The sequence below is a fragment of the Pomacea canaliculata genome, linkage group LG6 (genome assembly GCF_003073045.1).
Source record: "Pomacea canaliculata isolate SZHN2017 linkage group LG6, ASM307304v1, whole genome shotgun sequence".
NCBI classification, from domain to species: Eukaryota; Metazoa; Mollusca; class Gastropoda; order Architaenioglossa; family Ampullariidae; genus Pomacea; species Pomacea canaliculata.
This window is the reverse complement of record NC_037595.1, coordinates 11697064-11720104: the sequence shown is the minus strand read 5'-3', so window position 1 is coordinate 11720104 and position 23041 is coordinate 11697064. Positions and strand designations below refer to the sequence as shown.

General features: G+C 44.5%; 1 protein-coding gene and 1 long non-coding RNA gene across 6 annotated transcripts in view; one reads left to right on the top strand and one right to left on the bottom strand.

Annotated features, from left to right (window-relative positions):
* Positions 1-3542: 3542 nt before the first annotated feature.
* LOC112565996 lies at positions 3543-5522 on the bottom strand. The gene is made up of 2 exons (XR_003099524.1): positions 4921-5522; positions 3543-3700 (listed from the first exon to the last, which is right to left on the bottom strand). It is a non-coding gene; the product is annotated as an uncharacterized LOC112565996 (long non-coding RNA).
* A 699-nt stretch (positions 5523-6221) lies between these two features.
* Positions 6222-23041, top strand: part of LOC112565676 — a 53857-nt gene continuing 37037 nt past the window's right edge. For 2 of the 5 annotated variants that reach the window (XM_025241303.1, XM_025241300.1), the window contains exon 1: positions 6225-7490. In XM_025241303.1, coding sequence (XP_025097088.1) covers positions 6714-7490 — 777 coding nt within the window. In that variant the 5' untranslated portion in view covers positions 6225-6713. Of the gene's footprint in view, positions 7491-23041 lie in introns of all 5 variants that reach the window. The other 3 variants (XM_025241301.1, XM_025241304.1, XM_025241302.1) reach the window with 3 other exon arrangements.

Below are 23041 nucleotides of genomic sequence, written 5' to 3'. Positions count from 1 at the left end.
GCTTCATGCTGTCGTTTTCCATTAGTAACAAAATTTTTCAGACAGCGAGAGATAGGAGGGAAGATAAAGGGAAGACCAAGAGAAATTTTAAAGAATTATCGTTTGCCAGCATGTGACACAGGGCAATTGCCGAAGTCCGGGATTAGTTTCATGTCACTGACGGAAAAAAGCATCCCCCCCCCCTCAACACAAAAAAAAACAAAACCCCCCCCCAAAAAAAAAAAACAACAACAAACAAACAAACAAACACAAAAACAAACAACAACAACAAAAAACAAAAAACCAAAAAAAAACCCAACAAACCGGGATAGCTAAAAGGTGGTGACACAACTTTTCTCCTGCTGTGCTGTTGAAAAAAGAGAATAGAGAAAATCCGATATAATTTTCATCAACAGAATCGTGACGTCTTATGGCTAATTAATACATATATATCCCAGCTCTCCCATTAGCTGAGGCCATCACAGTATAAACGACTCCATGCACTATCATCTCTGTGTTGCTGATCTCTTTCTGATGATGTTTTTAGGTGTGTATCTGGAGAATGGCAGAGAGGTATTCATCCAAATTTGGGGAAGTAGTATCTGCACTGAGCATTAATTAATTAATTAATTAATTGTCGTTAGGACAAAACAAAACAAAAAGAAAAACAAACCAACAACAAAACAAACAAACAAACAAACAAACAAAAAACAAACAAACAAACAAACAAACAAAAAAACAACACTTTACTAGTCCTTTAAATCCCCTACAATCATCATCGACACATAAGCAAGTGTACGACAACATCGGCTCAATGACAGGACGAATACGGACGAACATTTGAGTGAGTTGTGCAATGTGTTTACATAATGGTTATACACAAACGTTTCTTCGTATGACCATATTTTTGGATGAAGGGTCTCGAAGAAGATAAAAAGAACAAAATTAAAATCAATATATGTGTACATATTTATTAATCCTTTTCGGGAATGTTTTGTCTACCGACTTTGAGATTAGTACATTAAATAACACATCAACACGGGCTACTAAAGAATATAAAATGTCTACATCCAATTCTAGACATATATATAATTTATGTTGCTTACTTTTGTTTTGGGTAGTTACAAAGAAACAGTTACCAACACCAATCCGTTATATATATGCAAATGAAAGTCACGTCACAAATATGAATGCTGCCAAATATTAGCCCAACAAAATTTGTGTTTTATTTTTAAAAAGGTAACCGTAGAAAGATTTTAGAAGCTGCCCAAACAATGTTACTTACCGTGAGCAGCGAATGCCGAGAAACATCATCACCTAATGGAAGCCAGCAGTGATACTGCAGCGTGACGACAGGCCACAGTGCTGCCATCTGCACGCTCTCTCACCGACCGCCTCCACAAGCCACAGTCGTGACCATCCACACTTGCAGCAGCTGCATGCGATGTGTTTGTCGGCTCCATCTCTTACCCCTCTCCCCTCCAAAAAAGCGAACAGAGCAAATCCCTACGCTAATTTTTGTTATAACCTTAAATATAATTTCTTCTCAACATAACAATCTTAAATAAAATAATTAAAAAAGTAATTTGCAAAAGATATCCAGAACCATCCAACAAAACAAGAAACAAAACTTAGATGTGTTTTTAAAATAAAATGATGAAAATCAAACCAATTACTTTAGATCATCTTTATGAAAGAAGAACAATAGTTATAACACATAATTGTATAATTAACAAGTCGCCCAACTCGCAGGAAAACGTAAATTGTGGGCGAGTAAAAAAAAATTGCAGCAAAGGCACAACAGCAAATGTTGACGTGCTTACAGCCGACGGCCATGCAGGATAGCTTGCTTTTAGCTGACTTGCTTGCAACCAATTAGTCTTCACTCAGACGCCATCGATTGGAGGTGGCCTGATGGTGTGATGGTTCAAACGATGGTTGTCATCACTCCAGTAGGACATCTGGGTCTTGGGTTCAGCTTTCGTTTTAGGGTACGTGTCTGGCCGGCACACCTATTCACACGTTGTGGAATTTTTCCAGGTATTTAGGTCCAACCCCATCTCCATAACCATCATCTCCTAGGTATTTTCATATAAAATAAACTACAGTGATACCTCGGTTCTCGAACGCCTTGACTTTCGACCAAATCGGTATTCGACCAGGAAATTCGAGAAAATTTTGTCTTGGAATTCGAACAAATATTGGAACTCGAACATCGAACGTCCGAGATGAGCCGAGTTGAGCCGAGTTGAGCCGAATATTCGAAAGGTAAATAGCATTTTCTGGGCTCGAATTAATCCAGTTCCATTATTTCCTTTGGGTTTCATAACACTCGACCGTCCTCCCGGAACGAATTATGTTCGAGAACCGAGGTATCACTGTACTTAAATGTCTAAGGGATAAAACACTCTTTTGAGTGACAGACCCAGGGTTCAAATTTCGTCTCGAAACACAGATACCTGTTTGCAGGGCCAGCCGTCGGGGATTTGCCCCTTCTTGTGCAAGCTTCTAGGTGGAAGCAGTCCCACCAAGGCAAGCAAGCAACTATCAACTAGCTATTTTGCTTGGGCTCACTCAACTAGATGGCCCAAAGCAAGTCTGACTGTAAATTCAGTTGACAGGCTAAATCCCATCCCACTCACAATGTCTGCTTAGGAAAGAAAAAAGTGTCTAGAAACCAGTTTCCACCCTTCTGAAATCAAATTTGGTTTGCAGACGGTCAGATTACTCCTTGTGCACCTCCTTTCTTAGATGTGCGTGGTCTGGGCAGAGGGTGGGACATGAGAGAGTAAAACTTGGATCGAAAATTTGCCGTGGCGAAATGAGGTTGACTGTATCAGCATTCATTTGTCGCCATTCCAGGATTATGCTCAACAAAACCCGGCATGAGATGGCGGTCCACTCGGATCTGCTGCCGTCTTTCATGATGGTGTGACCTTATGAAAGCCACATACTCAGCGATACCTGTCCTATTCCAGTTACTTTATTGATGCTCCATTTTTTTCTATCTCTATCCACCTCTATTTTCTTTTCACTTGATTTTTCAATGTACGTCGTCTTTGTATTATTTTCCCTCGTTTAAAACGAAACATAATTTCAAAAAAAGCACATTGCTTGATAATGCTCTTAACTTTGCTCATAATGGTCGTTGTCATTTTCTCTCAATTTTTTTTCCAAATATACATTTCTTTTGCAACCGATTAAAATTAAGTCTCTAAATATAGCTCGTAGAATACTCGACGTTGGAAAGATTCATTAATTAATGGAAACTTACAAAGAAATACTAAAGACTTTTGAGTCAATAAGCCATGCAGTGATCTCCGCGTCCTCCATTTTAATACACAACAATTATATTACAATTATATTATGTCCCAAGCCGTCAATAGGACAGAGGGCACTTGCTTGTCTCCTGTCTCACGCTTCCAGCGAGCAGCACCGATTCATTAAAAAAAAAAAATGTTGAGCCGAGCTCACAAACTTCATCAGAATTACTATTACTTTTGCGATTATGACGACATGGTGGTCGACAAAAACACAGCTCACTGACACTCGACAACAAAATATTTGCTTAAACCAAATTTTATTGATCTTCGCTAATTTTATCTGATCACAGTCAAAGAACTTTCACATTGTTTCTGCTTTGGAGTGGACCGTAAAACTTTCAGCATGCTTTTTTCGGTGTTCCTGGTGATTCCCATCAGATAAGTTATGAATGGGGGAGCTGGAGATATACACATATAACTTCTGAATGTATTAATATATATTACAATAATTATTTTTAAAATAATTTTTTTTCTTGACAAAGGTCTATCTGAAGTTTAGCACATTTTGAAAGAGACCATCACTTAAGCACAGAAACTAGTAGTCGTCATGCTACATTTTTTGGTGAAGTCTATTTTGAAGGGGTTTTAGTGTAACCCCTCCCCTTACCCACCCAGCCACGTGTAACCTGTGTTGGTCGCTGGGAAGACACGTTCTGACCTTGAACCGTGTTTTGCCCAAGGCCATTGTTTTGTAGGATGTGATCGACCTATGTCCGCTTGCCGGACCTCTGACTGTGTGAACTCTGATCCCCTTGTTGTTTCGTGTACACGTCGGCAAAGACAGATGAAACGATAATAAGGCGTCCATAGGTCTGAAGACGTTGGACCTACCTAAAAAAATGTATATTAATCCAAGAATCACCTGGGATATAATTAATTAATACGTTAATTGCTCCTTCATATAGAGCTGTCTCTAAAGATGCTACTATTTGCAATCCCAAGGTTCCGAACATCGCGCTGCCGAACCCCTGTCCACAGATATAGGTATAAAGACTTATGTAAGTCCACACCACTGGCCCTCGTGTCCTCGTGTGTAACGGCAGGTACATCGTGTAAAACAAGATGGTCGACTAGTGTCCATTGACAATATCAACATATTGCAAATACCGCAGACTAAGCCATAGGCAGTTGGTCGGAGAACGCGAGGATTATCCCCCTTGGACTGTTGCGACAAAGAATGTTTTGTGCGACTGAACACTGAACACACACATGCAGAGCACGAAACACAAACCTGATCCACAGCGTTGTCGCCTCTCTTCTCAGAACTGATTTACAGTACTATCCTTAAAGTGTTTGCTTGTGTGATCAATGCAATAAGGTTTCTGTGTAAATGCCGTTGTTGTTTGTTTACATTTTCGTAGCTGAATGCATGTTCAGCCTACCATGTGTTACATCACTTTTCTTCCATTCTTTTCTTCCATGTCATTACAAATTTTTTCTTATCGCTTGACAAATCGTCGTGTCCTTATCAATGACTGTTTAAGGTGGATTTGGAATATTTCCGATCGAAACTCATGCTAAGGTCGAGGAGTAATATCCCTTTAACTAACGGTCAATTACCCCCTTCCTTTCACTGAACGCTTAGTGACAGTATGTGACCAGTGGCCGAATGGCTGACCTTTCGAGTGGTCTTCACCTCGTGGCCGGGTCAAGCGCATTTTCTTGTCGCTATCGGCATTGCTTGATTGAAGTTAGCCGGTCTACAGCAGCGCTGGACTTTGACAGGAGACGAGGTGACAAGATGGCGGCTGTGCCGGAAGTTGCTGTCTGCTAACGTCACGTCCTGTAAACACGGCTGCGACTGCACTCTAATCACGCAGGTGGGAGCTTTCTGTCACGCAGACTATCGCAACGCGAGGAAGCTGCTTGGCACAGAGACAATTAACCTGTCATCGTTAACCACTGCACGGCCCTGGAGACACCGGCGACTCAGGTTTCTCACGCTGTGGCAGAGCTGAAAGGCAGGTGGACTGTCAAGTCGATACCAACCCATCGTTTTCCTCTTTAAATAAAAGATTAATGTTGAACAAAAAGTTGCCAGTTCACCTGTGCCCATCCCGACGACCTTTGTGTCAGTGGTGAACATGAAGGCAAATTATTTTTGGCTGTAACTACGCATTTTGCGAACTAGACCTCTTCTTTTTTTTTTCTCCACCGTGAATTTTACAACATATATATGTTCTTGATGAATCTTTTTGTTGAAGACTTCTGTACAGCCATTATCGACTGAATAATATGATTGTTGGTATCTGCTAGAGGTCGGTCAACACCGAGGTCGCAGCTGATCACGAATACATTTCGTTGATAAATAAATAACAGCAATAGAAGAAATGTATCCTGTAAGTGACCTCTGACCTCTGACGCTGTCCTCGATCTGCCCGTGTCTCTCCTCTTTGTGAGGAAAATGGCCATTCATTCACATAACCTTTGTAAAATTGTAGGAGGTAGAGATTACAAAATATTTTCATATCGTCTGGATGAATGGATGAACACATACTGAGTTCATTTAACTATTTTAATTCTTGCTTTTCTCTGTCGTGGAAGATCAAGGTGAGGTGAAATATGGATCGAGTCTGAATCGCCACTAAATCTGCTTCTTCACTTTTTCATTATATTTGTTGTTCGACATGAAAGCCGATCAGTGACTTCTAACTGCGCTAATCTCCAAATTGTGAGGTAAACTCTAATAGATATATCACCATTAGTGCCCATGGTTAATGCTAAACATTCCTTATTGACTCTTCGAGGGATACGTATACAAATTCACACACACACACGTACAGAGCGACACCACACACACACACAAACACGCATTTCCCCTCCACCGGAGAGAATGAACCGAATTCTATATTAATTATTAAAATAACAAATGAGGTTTTGATTTATCCTGTCTGCAGAGCGATTCAAACAGACACGGAGTGGCAAGGTGGGAAACCCAGACCCAGCGGGTAAGGGGGTGGGGGCGCCCCACGTGACGTCACGACCGACTGGCTGCGCGCGCAGTGACAACAGAGCGCCGCTGGGATAGTGGCAGCAGACGTCTCACCATTCGACGAAGCGGGAGGAGCGCGCGCAGTGGCGCTGACACCACTCGTAAAAAGGAAACGTGTTACGTGTTGAGGATTCCACCATGGTCCTTGGGATTAGCGCTCGGTGGTGAAGGCGACAAGAGATACTGCCGCAGCTGCTGCACAGCGAGGGCTTGCCGCTCCCTCCCCCTCTCAACCTCATCGCAGCATAATGAACACGACCTCCGCCTGACAACAACGCGACTGGAGAGAAAGCGTTGCTGCAAGACCGCGTCAGCCACGGGCTGCATGCGTCCGTGCGTGTGTGTGAGTGGGGGTGACGGGGGAAGAGAGAGAGAGGGAAAGGGGAGAGAAGAAAAAGGAAGGATACCAGTCCACAACAATGGCCGGCACGAGCATCGTTGAAGACTGGTTGCGCTCTCTCAATCTCGTGCAGTACACGCAGGCGTTCATAGATAATGGCTACGACGACCTGGAGGTGTGCAAGCAGATCGGCGAGGATGATCTAGATGCCATCGGCGTCCGCAAGGACTCGCACAGAGAGGCCCTGCTGCAAGCGGTGCAGGCTCTGCGAGAGGAAGGGGGCACGGCAGTGTATTTCACGTTGGAGGAGACGGGGGTCACCCGAGCCGACCCACATCGTGGCAGCATCGCAACATCTCCCAGGACCAGTTTGAATGGCGGAGGAGGAAGTACCGTTGGAGGAATGGTTCGCGACGACGCAAAATCCGTTGTATTGGGGACGAACGGTGGTGACACGATGACAACAAAACCTTCCGCCAGCAGCAGCAACAGCAGCAACGGTGGTGGCAGCAGCGGTACCGCAGCTGTGTCTGGCAATGGAGCGACTGCTTGCAGCATCGGTGGCAGGAGCGAAGACAGTGCTGATCCGTTTAATGTGTCAGAGACCGCGGCGGTTCCCAGAGTCGCATCCAAGCAACAGCCCCCCGGGGTGGGAGCCACGGCTCCGTCGGCCGAACACCTGCCAGTGACGGGACATGTCGGAGGCAGTGTTGGTGGTAATGTTCGCCGTATGGATGCGTACGACGTGGGGAAGAAGGCCCTGCTGACTTACCCCAAGGTCCAGCTGAAGGGTATTCTTGGAGAAAAACTCTATGAAGATGAGATCTACCTGGCCAACCCACCCTACACAACACAGGTGAAAGAGTTTGATATTTTGGATAGTAAACGTAGATCATTATAGGCAGCATATGTTTACGTGTGTAGATGATGAGTGAGAAACCCCTGTCCAATAAAATGGCAGGTAAAGTGACAATAAGCAAATTAAGATGCCTATAAATTGCAATAAGAGAGTGAAATACCAGCCTAGCTCCTCCACTCCCTTTTTTTGTATGTATGCACCCACCTCTTTGTATAAATGCACAAAAAGGGGTCGAAGGACAGAAAAACAGTCTCAGTTCTGAGATTACACAGTAAAATTAATTTTATTATTTTTGATTGTGGAAAATTTCTATCAAGACATCACAGCTTTGCAGAATTATTTTTGTTTTTTAATTTCTGTGAGATTATTTTAAGGTACTGAGCTGTTTCTAATTAAAAATATTGGTATCAATGAAGTCTGACTTCAATCTACTATATTTGATGAAAAGAAACTGAAGCTGTAGTTTTGTTATTTTTAAAGTATTATTTACCTCTGCTTAGGTATTTTATATCAGGAAAGATATATTCCATACTTGACATTATTGCACTGTTCAATACTTGTTACAAAAATGTTATTTAGTTCCAAATATTCTGCTAGTATTTGGTATTGTAAGAGGTCAAGACTTATTTCTCATGACCTCTCAAAAGATGACTGATTGGGCAGATGTTGGAATTTTAAATCATTTAGTTCACATGTTCTTTTTAAAAAGAAGTTAATGAAAAAATATAGTTTTGGAACAAAATAATGACAACCTTATGCTCTGTTCAGTTACCTTGGTCTTGACACACATTTGGCTTTGCCTGTCTAATACACACTATTTTAGTACACATAATCCAGCCTTGGGTGTAACTGTGAAGCTTCTGACAAGGAGAAATCTTCTGGTATTTATATATATGGTTGTATATAAGGGTATATATAGTAGAATAACTAATATGCTAATGACTGCTAAAATCACGCAAAAACACGTGCACCTACATAATGCACATGTGTGCACACTCTTTTCTTGTTATATTGAGACATTGACACTTGCGAAATTTGTAGACACACACAACGTGTTTATAATCTAACATATAATATTTGTCATTTTTCTCTCTCATTTACATTTATACTGCCATTAGATTAAATTATTGCCAATTACATTGTCCCAGCTTGTTACCTCGCCACCTGTTAACTGATACCATCTCCATCATACTTTGCGACAGAACAAATTTCTCTCAAAGCTACCCCCTAGTTATCAGTTGTGTATCCTCTATGTCTCACCCTAGCTGATCATCCAGCATTTGTGTTGGACATTCGATGGTAGGATAATGAGCTGGGAAAGGAAAGACTTATTATTGTTTTATGTACCTATTTCTTTTAAGCTGTTGTTTTTTACCATTAGCAGGACCAAAAAGGTATTTTGCTGTCAAACAGTGTTGTAGGAACTTTCTACTGGTCTACTGTTGGTTTACGAACTTGATCAACATACCTAGCACACACGTTTATTGTTGATTAACCTGCCCAGAGCTCCAGGAGCAGGTCTTGCTCTGGCGTCTCATTTCGCTGGCACTTGATCACCCATGCTCAGTCAGCTGTAAGTCCAGACTAAGCCTGCCTGCATCTTCATCCAACCGTAAAGCCCTGCAGAGGAAGCAAGCTTTTCTTCTTTCCTACCCAGTAATCCACCTTGGCAATCATGTTTCCTTCTTGATGCAGTCAGAGTTATTGGTCTCTGGTTTCCTGGGCTTATTATTAAATGCTTCCTCAGAGGTATTCCATCCTCCAGCACTGGTTTGCAGCTCTACAGCTAGACAACAGCTGCAGGCAATATGCCTTGTTGCTTATGCCAAAAACTTGTACATCATCAGATGAGACACACGTAGTTGCAACACTTTATTTTTTTTACTTTGAGTTTCAGTTTGACAAAAAAACTGTAAAACTCATTAAATGTGGCTGGCACAGTAGGGCCTGTGTCTTTTCTGTTTGTACTTAGACATCGTAGGATCGTTCATAATCAGGAACAATGCTTTAAACATTCTAGATTTTCTTTCTGTGCTGTGGGACATTTGCTGCTATTAAAAAAACATAAGAATGGCAATCATCATCGTAAAAGAATATATCTGATAAGAACATCATGTATCAGTACTCAGTGATACTTCTTGTTGTGGAAATTTCAACAGCAACAAATGGTTAATCAAGTTCGTTCCTTATCTTGGTCATCTGGAATAACCACTGCTCCAACGGACATTGAGTGAGTTTCTCAGGAAAGGCTTTTGCAAAGCGATGTTTCTTACAGAAAAAGCACTCACATTTCTGATGAGCAATAATTGCTTTTGGTGACCAAATACTAAACAAGACTCCACTTGTCTTCGTAACATGGATCACACAGATACCAGAAGAAGGTCATGACCTACTGCCATAGACTTTTCCTTCAGCAAGAGCCATAAACTATTTATGGTGTTTCTGCAGAGTTTTTGTTTATGAGAGACACATATTTCATTAAGGAAGTCTGCCTTTTGTTCCGGTACTGGTGGACTGCATTTGGATGGACCCTCTTGGTGGGAACTTAAAACATTGTTTTTGTTTTGTTACTCCTTTCTGAAGTTGCTCCGCATTAGCTAGCACTGGTAGACGTCTAGCCCTCTATAGTCATAGACCCGAAATAAGAACCTGATTGTACAAATAAAATTAACGTATTTGGTGTTCTTTTTTTGGCCCGCACAATGCAAAAAGAATTTCAAGCCTATTCCATTTTTTACCGATGTTACTTGTGACAACGATCTAATAAAGATAACTTATTGTTGATCTTCTTATACTTATATCAGCTATTTCTATTATTTCAAATTTATCTTTCATTATGGTCTAGAACATACAGTTCCGTGTTCTCAGAACCAGAAGATTTCTTGTTCATGTTTTGTGTTTCTTGCTTTACCTGGCTTTAACATTTAGTATTTATCCATGTGTCACTCACCAACACCCAGTTATCTGTGTATTCATTTAGGATGCAGCAAAAGAGGAATAATTCAGGTTTATTATCACTTTTGCTGTTTATTTCTGTTCTTGTGCAAGAAGATAGTTCACTAGGGGAAACACATAATACCAGTAATGTGTCATTGTCACCTATGAAGCACCCTGGTAAATGTAAAGTCTCACCATCTGTGTCTGTTCTTGACCATTTCCTGGGATGAGATGAATGCCAGTCCAGTCCAGGCTGCTGTCTGTTCTTTTGTCTGGCTCTTTTGTTACCATCCTGTACATTTCAGGACTGACCTTGCAAATTCTTAAGATAATGATAAGGTTTATCCATTTTGTCTTTTCCATTTACTATCACTAGAAAGTCATTGTAGGACCTAGCTGTTTGCCTTACTCTGCTTTGTATTTTTCCAGTTTTTATGATGTGCTCTTTGTAAGTTATAGAAGGGATCCTTGTTTAACCTCTTATCTCCTTCATCAGTTTTTGCTATGGACGTCTGCTATGTGATAGTATGTTAAACGCCAGTGGCAGAACAGAAGCATAGAGGTGTTTGTGTATTCATCTCTTCACTATATCTCCCAGGCTGTTCATGTTGCGTAGTCCTGTGGCTGTATTAACATTTCTTTCATCTTGTGTTATGTCTTTGATGCTCAGTGAATAACACTGTTGTTTAAGGCTGCATCTGACAGTGATATGAGAGTGAAAAAATGAAAGCAGTTAGGAGGGAAAGTGAGGGAGGAGAGTTGAAAGGAGGAGATGAACACTATCACTGTTTTGGTATTGATGACTCAGAAGCAGACAGGGGCTCCTCATCATCATGGAGGCTTTAGACGACCAGGCAGCTGCGCACATACAGAATATCAGTGGGGAATGGGTTGCATTCGTTCAAGGCAGCCAGACCGTTTCTTCTGCTCCAGCAGTAAAGTTTGCTCCATCCATTTGCGCGCTTTTTTCTGACAACAGCCAGCGTTATTTCGTCAATAATTTCCTACGCGCAGTATCCCTAGCATTGCCTGTCCATTTAATCCCCCGAGCTCTCTGCCAGGTCTTCCAGGGCGGGTGGAGGTTGCGGGAGATTGGAGGCTAGTGTAGGTGGTGGTGATGGTGGAGGTCGTGCAGGGGGGGCATACAGTAGCGAGTTTGTTGCCATCATATCACGAACGTGCCCGAGCATAAGCCTCCGTTCCCCCCGTCCTGAAGCTCACATGCAATGATGCTGCTGAGGAAATCGTGGACGAAAGTTTGACAAACGAACATTTGCATGCGGACACGGTGAGGTGATCGTGTATGAGGAGATAGGGTTTCAGTGTCACTCGTTCAGTGTCGAGGCTGGCCTCGAAGATGGTGCAGTTTGATGTGGAGATGACCTAATTAGCCGCAGGTGACACGGAGGGGGTTAACGGTGATGGATCGGACATAATGACCGATCAATTAGTGTATCATTACCTGGATGAGATGTAATGCTCTTTACATGGGGTCGGCTGTGGTGTATCTGCATACAACTTAAACTACAGATCTTTGACCTATGTCTCCTTTCTAAAGAAAAAAGCTAACCTGTTTGATTACATGATCTAAACATAACCCGATTCCAGCAGATTCCAGAAGCGTCTATCTGCCTGACCTTCGGTCTTTTCCCCCTGTCTCTGTCAAGTTCGCGCGCACGCACACACACACTTGTGCCATTGCGACATGGCATTTGGTTTGTAAGGCGGCACTGAGCAATGACATTAAAAAAAGAAACCCAACGAATTGATTTGTGCCCTAGGGATAAAGACAACGCTGCAGAACTCCATCTTTCTTCTTGTTGGCTCTTCTCTGACAGGATGGAAAATAACCGAAGATGCCTGAAGTCTCTCGGCACACACTGCTCAGATCACGCACCATTGGTTTTCCTGCGAGCGGTGCGACACACACAGAACCTCTTCTCCTTCTCTGACGATGATGTCGAGCGTTGTCGTGTTTAGTCCAGCCTCGCAGCTGTTGTCAGACTCGGTCCCCAGACGTGGTTATCGAACATGGTGTGGATAGGAAGCACATCTGGCCAGCAGTCGCTTGACTTGGCACACGTTTTGGTGATTGATCCACCGCAGCTGATTAGGAGCAGTGACGAACATGCAATCCTGGGAGTGGAAGCGAAGATGCTTTGCTGGAAGGGAGGAGGGGGAGGGTGTGGAGACCAGGGTTGGAGGTGTTGGCAGATCACTGGTATCTCAGGTGGCAGCACTTTCTTGCAGCATGGCCGTTATTGATCCCTGGCAGCTCCGGCCACAGGAAACGTAAACAATTTTAGGGCATCCAAGAAACTGGTTGCATTAATCTTGGCTTTCTAGAGGAGTCGATTACTGCCAGAGGCTTTATTATTTTTTTTTTCGGTGGGTGGGGGGAAGGAAACCATATTGTCGAGCGGATGTGGTGGTGGTGGTGGCTTACACCATCGCTTGGAAGGGCATGCGTCGACTTCTGGTCACGTGATTCTGGTTACTGTGAGCATCGAAGATCGCAGATCGCCCGTCGTCGTTGATCCGCAGCAGCTTTTAAACAACACCAGCGGAAGTTACCACCGGAATATGATTTACTGATGTACCAGCATTTTCGTGGCTCCCAAACTGCCGTCGTCGTTCTCACCATCGCCTCCACCAACCACCACCACCACCACCCCACCCAACAAAAAAAAAATCATTAAAAAAAACCCCAACAAAAAACCTCAATCAACGCATCGCTTACTCACAACCGTCATAGGTCATGACAAGATGTGTCTCACCACTGACGTCAGTTCTGGTGCTGACGACATTGCTGGTGGATATATCGGGCGCTGCTGACGACATCTTCTGCTCTTCCTGCTCCTGCTGACGTAAATTAGGTGACATCAGCTTTAATTCCGGTTGCATATCACAGATGCGCTGCTGACCGCCGTCATTAAAAAAAGAAAAACGATGCACAGAGGTTTTGATGACCTTATGTATCGGGGGTTGGGGTTGTAGTGGGGGGGGGGGAGACGAGAGACTCTTAACAGGTGCCCTCAGGGGGCTGTGTGCATTCTGACGCGGGCGTGCCGCAGACCGGGGCAGGTGGTGTGCTGTGCCGGCATCTGCAGCATGCCCTTCCCCTCCCGCCACATCCCCCCTTTTCGCCTGGCAGTCTGGGTAATTGTGTGGCGGGGCGGGGTGGAGGAGTGCGGAAGGGGAGCTACCATGGTGTGTGGCGGCGACGGTGAAGTCCTCCTCGGTTGAGACAGACGAGGGTCAATCGATAGATTGCCAAGCACCATGGTTTCTCCAGAACCCTTGAGAATGCGACCATCCAGTTGCAATGAGCGAGCGCCAACCCAGCTAGCTGTTGTTTTTTTTCTGTTTCTTTCTCTTCCCCTATCCCTCCACCTCTCTCTCCGGGTGATTTCATTCATGGGCGTCGTCCTAGTTCAGCAATGCCCTTATTTTTTTTTTTTTTTTTTTTTGTGGGGGACAACGTTGTAACATTAGTCCTCTGCTGGCTGGCAAAATCAATAGTGTATGTAAAGCCTTCTCAGTGTCGAGCATCGACTGCAGCAGCAGCAGCAGCAGCATGGCAGCCCGGGCTCCCCTTCGACAGGTTCCACTGTGTGAACATTTGCAGGGCAACTGCATGGGAGGCTAAGCAGGCCCCGTCTGAAGCATTATTCTCAGCAATTTGTATTAATATTGCGAGCCGGTCGTTTGTTTTCCTCTCTTTCTCCTCGTTTTCCTTCTCTTGAACGCCTGTTTTAATAAAATGTGCGTTGAGGTTCCGTTGCTGCTGATGTTCCTTTGGGTAGAGGAACGCTATTCTTTTGATCTGCCGGTGTGACCGGGTGGAGAAGGTCAGGAGGCACCGATAGGCCCCTCGTGCGGACATTAACAGGCAAACGAAGCCTCTTAGACATCGCCAGTGAAATGAAGTGCCTCGGGCGATGAGCTCGGAATTCTCAGACATCCACAATGAAATGAAGTGCCTCGAGTGATGAAGTCAGGTCTCTCAGATATCAGCAATGAAATAAGGTGCCTCGGATATACTGTCACCGAGAGAGTAAAATAAGATGTTAGTGGAATAAGATGTAGCTGAAGCCAGCAGTAAAATAAGGTCACAGGAGCAAGAAAATAAGGCCGCTCAGACTCTGTGGGAAGAAAGGGCCGTGGGTAGCGATGACGGGAGTGTCAGGCCTTAGCAGAATAAGTCGTGAAGATGTTAGAGTGAAGTAAGCCCTTCCCCTCACCCCTACACTCTCGCCATCCCTATACCCTCGCCTCCTTCAAGCGGAAAAATACGAAGTGGCAGACCCGTACAACGTTTACTGACATGCGCATTGCACTAAAGGGATATCATCATCGTGTTTCGTCGTTCACTTTCCATTCTAGTAATCGATTAGAGAGGCACCACGTCACCTCGATGCGCTTTTTTGATAAATTTGTTCAAAGATAAGTTTTTTCCTGAAAGCACAAGAACGTGCACTTGATGACCACCACCACCACAACCCCCAACGCATGCACTTTCTATGATTCTGCGCTCTGCACCTGTCACGTGCTCCTGACCTGTGTCGGCCGATGTCTGCATTTCCATCGTTACACTGTCGGATCTGTAGACGAGGTATCTCCTAACACTGACCTCTGTGACGTCATTCGATGAGTCACGAGTTCGGCAGTCGGGTTGAGGGTCACAGGCGGAACGTATTACACTTGTTATTTCTTTTTTGTTGTTGTGGCGCCGTCTCGTTAATAGCATCCCACGCGAATGTGTGGCTCACCTTCGGTAAATGCTGGAAATTTAAGCACAGAAAGCTGGGTGAGATCTCTTGTGAGTTCTGAAGGAAGTTTCCCCTCAAGCTGTCGACACGTGAAAAGAGAAAGATAAGTGGCGACCATCTCTGCTGGCTCTCACGTTCAAGATCAAAGTGATTTCACTCCCTCCCGCCGCCCCCCCCCCAGTGTATCAGCTCTTATCACTTTTGGGAGTGTTTGTATGAAACTGACCTTTACACAGTCTTGAGAGGTGCCTTTTAAATTGACAATTCCAGGGGTATGGGTTCACAGTGTGTTATTACAAAAATAATATTTTTTTTAAAAATTCACTTCATGGAAAATAAATACAAAGTACTTATAGAATCATTTGTTTTTCAAATTACACCCTGGAATATGAATGCAGACTAGAGATGTAAATTCAGCTTCATTATTTAATTGGACAAAATCAGTACATTTATACATTCAGATGTGATACTCGGAAGTGTGCGTATGTAGGTGCTGCTAAATTTTGGGTTAAGTCTATTAAAATATGTTCAGACACTTATAATAATAATAACAGGTACAACTTCTGACAAGAAATTTCCATTTGCTGATTGTGGAGCGTGGGAAATTATTCATGGAGGTCGCAAATTTTTCCGACTAAAGCAGGAAAATGAGCAGCAGGGTTAGGTCACAGGTGCCATCCGTCACTTTCAGCAAAGGGTTCACTGGGTGCGAAACACCCGCGCGAGGGTGGTGGGTGGATGTATGCGGAAGGGGCTTAGAAAAGACACGCAACTCTTGATTCTAAGATGCAGTGCAGACGCCAGGTGTTTGTTTTTCTTCCGAGTTCTCTGGTGCCACTCTGGGAACTCCGAGCCGTGGCTAGCAACGGAATGTGCAGTGCAAGTGCTGGTTTTATTTCCAGAAATTGATCTGGTTCTTCAGAACAAATATGCGTTCATGCGTTGGCTGCTTGCCCAGACACTCATCCCATCATACATTTCTGTCCGTGAGGTGCTTCTGGTCACTTGCACGCGCCTGTGGCGTCCCTGCGGCGGTCCGTGGGGCTGGAGAGTTGTCTGTTAGAGAATTGTGTGTGCACCAGAGAGTTCTCTGTCTCCATGAAAACTTTAAACCTCACGACAGTTCCTGCTGGCAATTCTACTCTCTCTCTGTGTGTGTGCACGCTCGTGTGTGTCTGTGTATCCACGTATGTCAAACACGACTTCTTGAGTCATGCTCGACAGTGCAAGATGGGAAGCAGGCGAGAAAAAAAGCGGGTCAAGTCTGGAAGAAAAAAGGCTGGCGAAAGAAATATTCAGCCAAACTCCATTCCTTCTATTGGTCAGAAGAAAATTATTATCTCTCTGGCATCTTGATGTAATTTTAACAGTCGGTTGTCTTTTTATTTTTAATTCATCATCTAATATGGCGATAACATTCCAACACATGCATGTCTGTATTCGTTTACAAAGGAGAATGAAGAGTGGTACGAGCGAACAGTGAGACCTCGTCACACTGTGTAGCCTTCCGCCATACCCTTGCGCCGGTCTTTGTGCGTGCGCAGAAGAGGAGCGAGCGATATTGAACTGAGTGCTGTTCCTAAGCCCTCCACAGGGTAGCGCGCGTTAGCACTTCACGCGCACGTTCACGCACACACGCACACAGAGTCGCACGCGCGCTCCCGCTCTGGTGCCTATATGCGTTGGGTGTCTGAAAATGTCAGGATACCCTGACACGAAAATGAAAGGTCTGTAAGAATGCATGCATTTTGTGTAATATTTGCTCTTGTCTCTTAGACAGCTACCTTCAGGCGTGGAACGAAATTTCCGAAGGAAGGATTGCGGGTAGTTATTACATGTGGATCCGGGTGGGGTGGATCTGGCACGAGAAGTACGCTTAGTATGTTTAGAATCTTGACCCTCATTTGACACAGCCTGTATCATCCTAGGTGTAACAACATCGTCTGGAAAACACGGAAGGTGTGGGTGGGCACAGGGATTTGGACCTTTATACCTGTAGTTATATACCTCGTCAGAAGCAGGCATACTGGAAAAAGTGACTAGTTATCGTCATCACCATCATCGTCGTCATCATTGTTTTTATTTCATCGATTAAATTTCAAGCAAGACACGACCGTAGATAATGCGTCAGAATATTTCCGCTCTGGTGTTGCAAATACACTATCTGATTCTTTGAACCGCTTGAGGCCATTCGCTGACCTTTTTGCTCCGTCTCTCCGTTTCGTCAGCAAAGGAACTGTTAGTGGATGGCGTTAGCGTGCATTGACTGCGTGCCCTCGTGCATAATGAATGTTGGCACGCAGTTAGAAGGGGTTGCACGAGTTTTCAAAAAAAGAAAAAAAAAAAAAGAAAACAAGACCTTCAAATGCTTGAATCGGAAATTGATTCCCTCATCTTTGTCTGTCCTCTCCCCCTCCTCCACATTCTGTCCCCACCAACCCTCCCGCCCCATTCCTCCTCCCTCCCCCAGCCTTGTCGAGCCATGTTTTCCTGCCCGGTAAAAAGTGTGTGGGGATACTACAGATCTGATGTGTTAAAAGCCTTGACTTCCTCCAGTTCACATGGTGGAACTTGGCCAACGGCAAACATTGTCCTGTTTAGTTCTTTCAGAAACGAGGCTGCTGCTCACGTCCTTAGAATGGGTCTCGATCGGCCTGTCTGCGTGCGTGCTTGCTTGCCTGGTCATGTGGTTCTGCCTGTCTTGAGTGTCGTATCCTTTCCCTTCTCCCCACACACTTTTCCTTGTTGCCATCGATGTGACGACAGTTATCGTCCTTCTTGTTCCTCGTCTTGGATGATAGGGATGGTCGAAGAACACAAAATCGTTCAGCAAGCTAACGGGGCGCCAAGAGGAAAATTCACCTCATATTGGGCCCCAGTGTCAAAAGAACCAATCAAATGCTCGAAAATGCAAATGACTAAAAAAAAAAAAAAAAAAAAAAAGGAACACAGAAGAGACTAAATAGTGACTAGAGAAAATTCGGAGAAAATGTTTTGCACTCATTTAAACCTTTAACGAGGGTATTGGGGCGGGGCAGTAGTTGACATTGGTTTCAGCTGAAGATGGCGGCTTTTCCGTCATTCTCGTCATACCTTAGTACGGGGGGCAACATTTCCGGGTTTTTAGCTGCGGGTAGGGCGAAGTGAGGGTGGGTGTGAGTGGGTGTGGGTGGGGAAGGTTGAGGTGCACGTCTTACACCAGAAGAAAGCAGGAAACATGCCAGCGTCTTGCGGCGTGAGCGACACATAGACAAAACAGATCGAAGGATTGTCGTGGTTCGGGCGAGAAGCTGTAGCTGCGCCGTCTGTGGGACCAGGATCGATAACTCCTCTTCGGAAAGGTCGCCTTGTGATTGCGTTAGCATCGTAAGCTGGCCTGCCAGTGCTAACTCATCCGCTACCCTCTCTCTCTCTCCCACCTCGCTCCCACTGATGCAACGACTTGGCGGTGTGGACCACACAGAGGTCTGTGGTGTGGACGTTGATCGGCAGTGTATGAGTTGCCGCCCTTTGTTGTGGTGAGCGAACGCTCATCTTCCGTTTCATATCGCTGCAGGTCATACACTTATTCCACAATTCGAACGAGCGAGTTTATATGCTCTTGACAGACATTTACAAACCATAGGTCATAAGCACTTGTTTATGTGTGAAAAGATACAATAGCTCATGTAACCCACACGCAGGCCTAACCTCGCAACACCGAAACACATGAGTGTGAGATTTCCCTTGCAAACATTTCACCTGATTAAACGTGGGGATTACCTCCCCCCTCCATCTCTCTCTCTCATGAAAGTAGCGGAAGAAATAATTATCCCCATTCAGGTTGCTGACAGAGAACGGCTGGGTTGAGCACGATTTTACTGATTGCATTGCAAGATATGTTCTTTAACTTTTGTGTATCAAAGTCTATAGCTTATTGTCACTATCTACAGCTCTGTGTCTATAACTCACCTTGATATATATATATACCATCCTTATGTCAACACCTGTAGCTCATCTTTATCAAAATCTAAAGTGTACCTCTGTCAGTATTTATATTTTACTTATGTCAGCATCTGAAGCTTATATCGACATTTGTATCTATAGCTTACCACCGTCAATTTCTGTAGGTTAGCTATGGGCATCTTTCTCTGTCACTCATTATGTGTGTTTTATCTATATTGACTCGTGTCAATATCTGTACCTGAGCTGTTTCATTAAATTTACCTTATTTACTACAGATGTTCCTATGTTCCTTTGTTTATGGCAGTAGAATAGCAGCCAGTACGGCACATTCTCAGTTCCAGCCGCCATCTTCCCAAGGATCCCCAAACGGTTGTTAAACACCCTGTAATGCACAAATCGGTTTTGTAACCTTTCCTGCAGCGAGTTGTTTTTGCGGGAACGAGGTAATACGGCATCAGTGAGATGATTGTTTTGGAAGGGAGGAATTAGTTAATTGCGGCACCAGCATCGCCTGCAACGCATCGCGAGCCTGTCAGGTGCATGCTGGGAACCTGGAATTCTACGAGGTCATTTACGGTGCGCGCACGTGTTCGCGCGTGTGTGTGTGTACAATCGCGTGGCATGATGTAGCTCCCCCTCCTCTTTCAACACAAGATCACTCTTTGTGTCAGTCGATAATAAAGTGTTAAGGATTTAATGAAGACCTTTCTGTCGCTTCCTTTCTTCGGGACATGTCAGTGTGAAAGATTGTGCGAACGTGGGGCCTCAGGGATAGAAAGGCGCATTAACACACCCAATCAGTCTTCTGTCTGTATCCGAGGGAGACGGGGCCTCGGTGTGTGGTACATCGGGTTGACTGGAGCCGGTTTGCGCCCCTTGAACCGCGATTCTTACAGTAAGGATGTACACACTGTCCATTCGGTCGTCTTTTGAGCTGTAGTGTCCTCTCCGTCGCTGTAGTGTCAGGGGTATGGTTGATATTAGAAGCCCGACATCTACCCAGTTAGGTACCAGAAAGCCGCGTGTAAAGCGGGTGGTATGAGAATGCCGACGTTTGCTTATAAATGCACCAGAGAACTTAGTGCAGTAAGCGGGGGTTAGTATGAGGTTTGCTATCGGCCACGGCAACTATCCTTGCTGTTGTACGCTCGTGAGCTGGTGCGAAGTTTGGCGAGATCTCCCGCGAGCTGGAACGAGAAGGCAATGTGAAGCCCGGCACAAGCAGAAAACAAAGGGACAGAGAGCGTTCTACTCTTTGTTTTTCTCATCTAGCACACGTGCGATCCAATCGATGAAGGTCAAGGATTTCTGTTAACCTTGCAGAGGTCGACACTCGACATCAGTATGCACACACGATGCTGCCGAGGGTTACCTATAGTCCCACCAAACCTGTTTTTACGAGGACAGAATTAGGGTCGTTGTCTGCGAGACTTCCGTGTTGTTGGCAGAAACAGGGAACTGTCTCGTGAGGTTCTACTCAGCCACTCCCTCCTCATCCATCGTCGATGTCTTCACCTCTGCTGCGGATCGATTCGAATAGACACCCGGCGGGAGGTGGAGGTTCAGTCGCGAGCAGTCAGAATAGCCAGACCCGCCGTTGGTTGCTAGAAATACCTCCGCACCATCTTTTATGTCCAGGGGGTGGACTGATGTTGACCTTCATTCATCCCACAAGAGCTCCTCCGCTCCCATTCTTCTGTTCCCTTTTGATCTTTGTATCCATTCTTTTGGTTCAGCCTCCTCGTGCAGAGACAGCTCGCTCACACGCGCTCACACACACACTCACCGAGTTAAGCTGCTCAACTGTCTGTAAGCTTCTTATTCGATGTGATAATTGTTTTCGATTTACAGCTGGTTTAAAGATCCACGGCCATTTTTACAAGTCTGTTCATGCTATATGTACGACCCCAGTCTTTTTGCTGCCCCGGCGTTAGCTGAAGTTCAAGAGGGGGAAAGGGAGAGGGGAGGTGTGAGTGTTCCTAAAAAAAGGAGGAAAACATGCCGGTAGTAGGAGACCCACTTGTGATCCAATCAGGAAGACATCACAAGCGGTCCAAACAGTAACAGCCCATTAGCCACATTGAAGGGTTTATGGCGAATGTTTACATTACGGTCACGTAAACCGTTAGCCAAACAATGGCCTAGTCGACAGTTTGTGTCCGGTTAAGGTGATTTTATTTTTTACACCAATGTTCGGCATTACATGAAGTATTGTGTAATTGTCCGTGTTTCTCTCTCTTCTCTCTCTTTCTGTGAATGTGATATGTGTTAAATTTACAAGACAGACACAACAGTCTTAGTAAACAGTTTACGAACACTTTTCATTAATCATGCAATGAAGAGTGTATATATATAGCAGTATTTTCGTCTTCTCAACAATGACTACAACCGCAGCTGTTTCTCGAACCTTCTTATTTTAGGGTGGGGTTGATTAGTCGAAGGCAAGAACGAATGCTCTTTAATGGAACGAGGCCATGGTCTGAAGTTTTAAGACCACATCCGAGGCTGCCTTATCTCTGCTCGGTATCCAGGAAAAGTTTTCTGAGTTCTAGGCTGTTTCGACCGAAGTGGATCGCTCTTTGTTTGAAGCCCATTGGAACCTCGGAGGCAGCTTTTTCTCCGATCCGTTGCTAAGGTTACCGGGAAGCAAGTGACAGAAATGGGAAGTTATCGTAGATGTGATGCAGTCGATAATCTGTGACCCTGAAGATGATGGTGGTAACAAAGCTGACAGCATTTGCTGCTCAGGCGCGCGCACACACACACTGATATATACAGTCAGACCTGCTTATCCAGCTCACTGTTAATGATGTAATTTAAAAAATTTTCCCAATCCCGTTTTTTAAACTTCCTGCCTCGTCCACTTCCCTTTCCGGTTTAGCAAATCCCACAGTATTTGCACTCATGTTAATGGTAGCGAATGTAGATATATTGTATCTAGATATTGTATTGAATGTAGATATATAGAGAGGTACTGAATTGTGTCTCGAATAATTTACATACTAAACTCACGTGCATCCCCATAGGTGCTTACTAACCGTTAACATCTTTGTATCGCTGTAAAGTAGCCTTTATTGCGGGCATGGTGTTAAACACCCCAGTCAGTCTTCACATGTTTGTATAGTAACGAAAATACACGGTGACTTCCCTTTCGTAAGTGACTCTCTAGTTTCTGGTGGAAAGTAAAGTCGTGCTGAAACAACATGATAATGTCGACTGCTTATCGCTAGGCGCAGTTGTCACAGCTGCTGCTCGCATGCCTCCACCTTTTCCTATTTTATTAGACGATATTGAGGATGGAAGATTGGCGAACATTCCATATTCGAGTAGATATTAATAATAATAATAAAAAAACAACATTGCAGTGCTTGAGAACAGTACTTGTGGGCTGAAGTGTGCTCGTAGGTCTCTACGTATGTAGTAATCATGCGCTTATTAGTTTAAAGTGGACATTGAAGAGCGAACGTGCGAGAAAGAGAGGCGAAGTTGCTGTTGTAGTAAAGCAGGGTTGGTGTTGTTTTGACAGTGACAAAGCTCCCGTCAGCTGCAGTGCTGTTTCATCACGTGGTTTGCGGCGAGGGAATCCTACAAACCACAGTTTTGATGCACATTGGGCATCTCCGCCCACCGGGAATGTTTTTTTTTTTTCTGCTCCCTTTCGGTTTGCCGACAGCTTCTATCCTTTTGTGAAATGTCTTTGCAACTGTCAGCCTGTTCATTTCCCTCAACTGCTGCCTTCAGCGCTTTTGTTTGAGTCCCGAAGCACGTGCGCCCCCACACATACACCCTCGCGCTATCTCTCTCGAACACGTGGTCTAGCACATTCTCTCTCCTGCGATTTTCCGTTTTTTAATTTGGAACAAGGCTTGTAGAACTATCAAAATGTACAGTGTT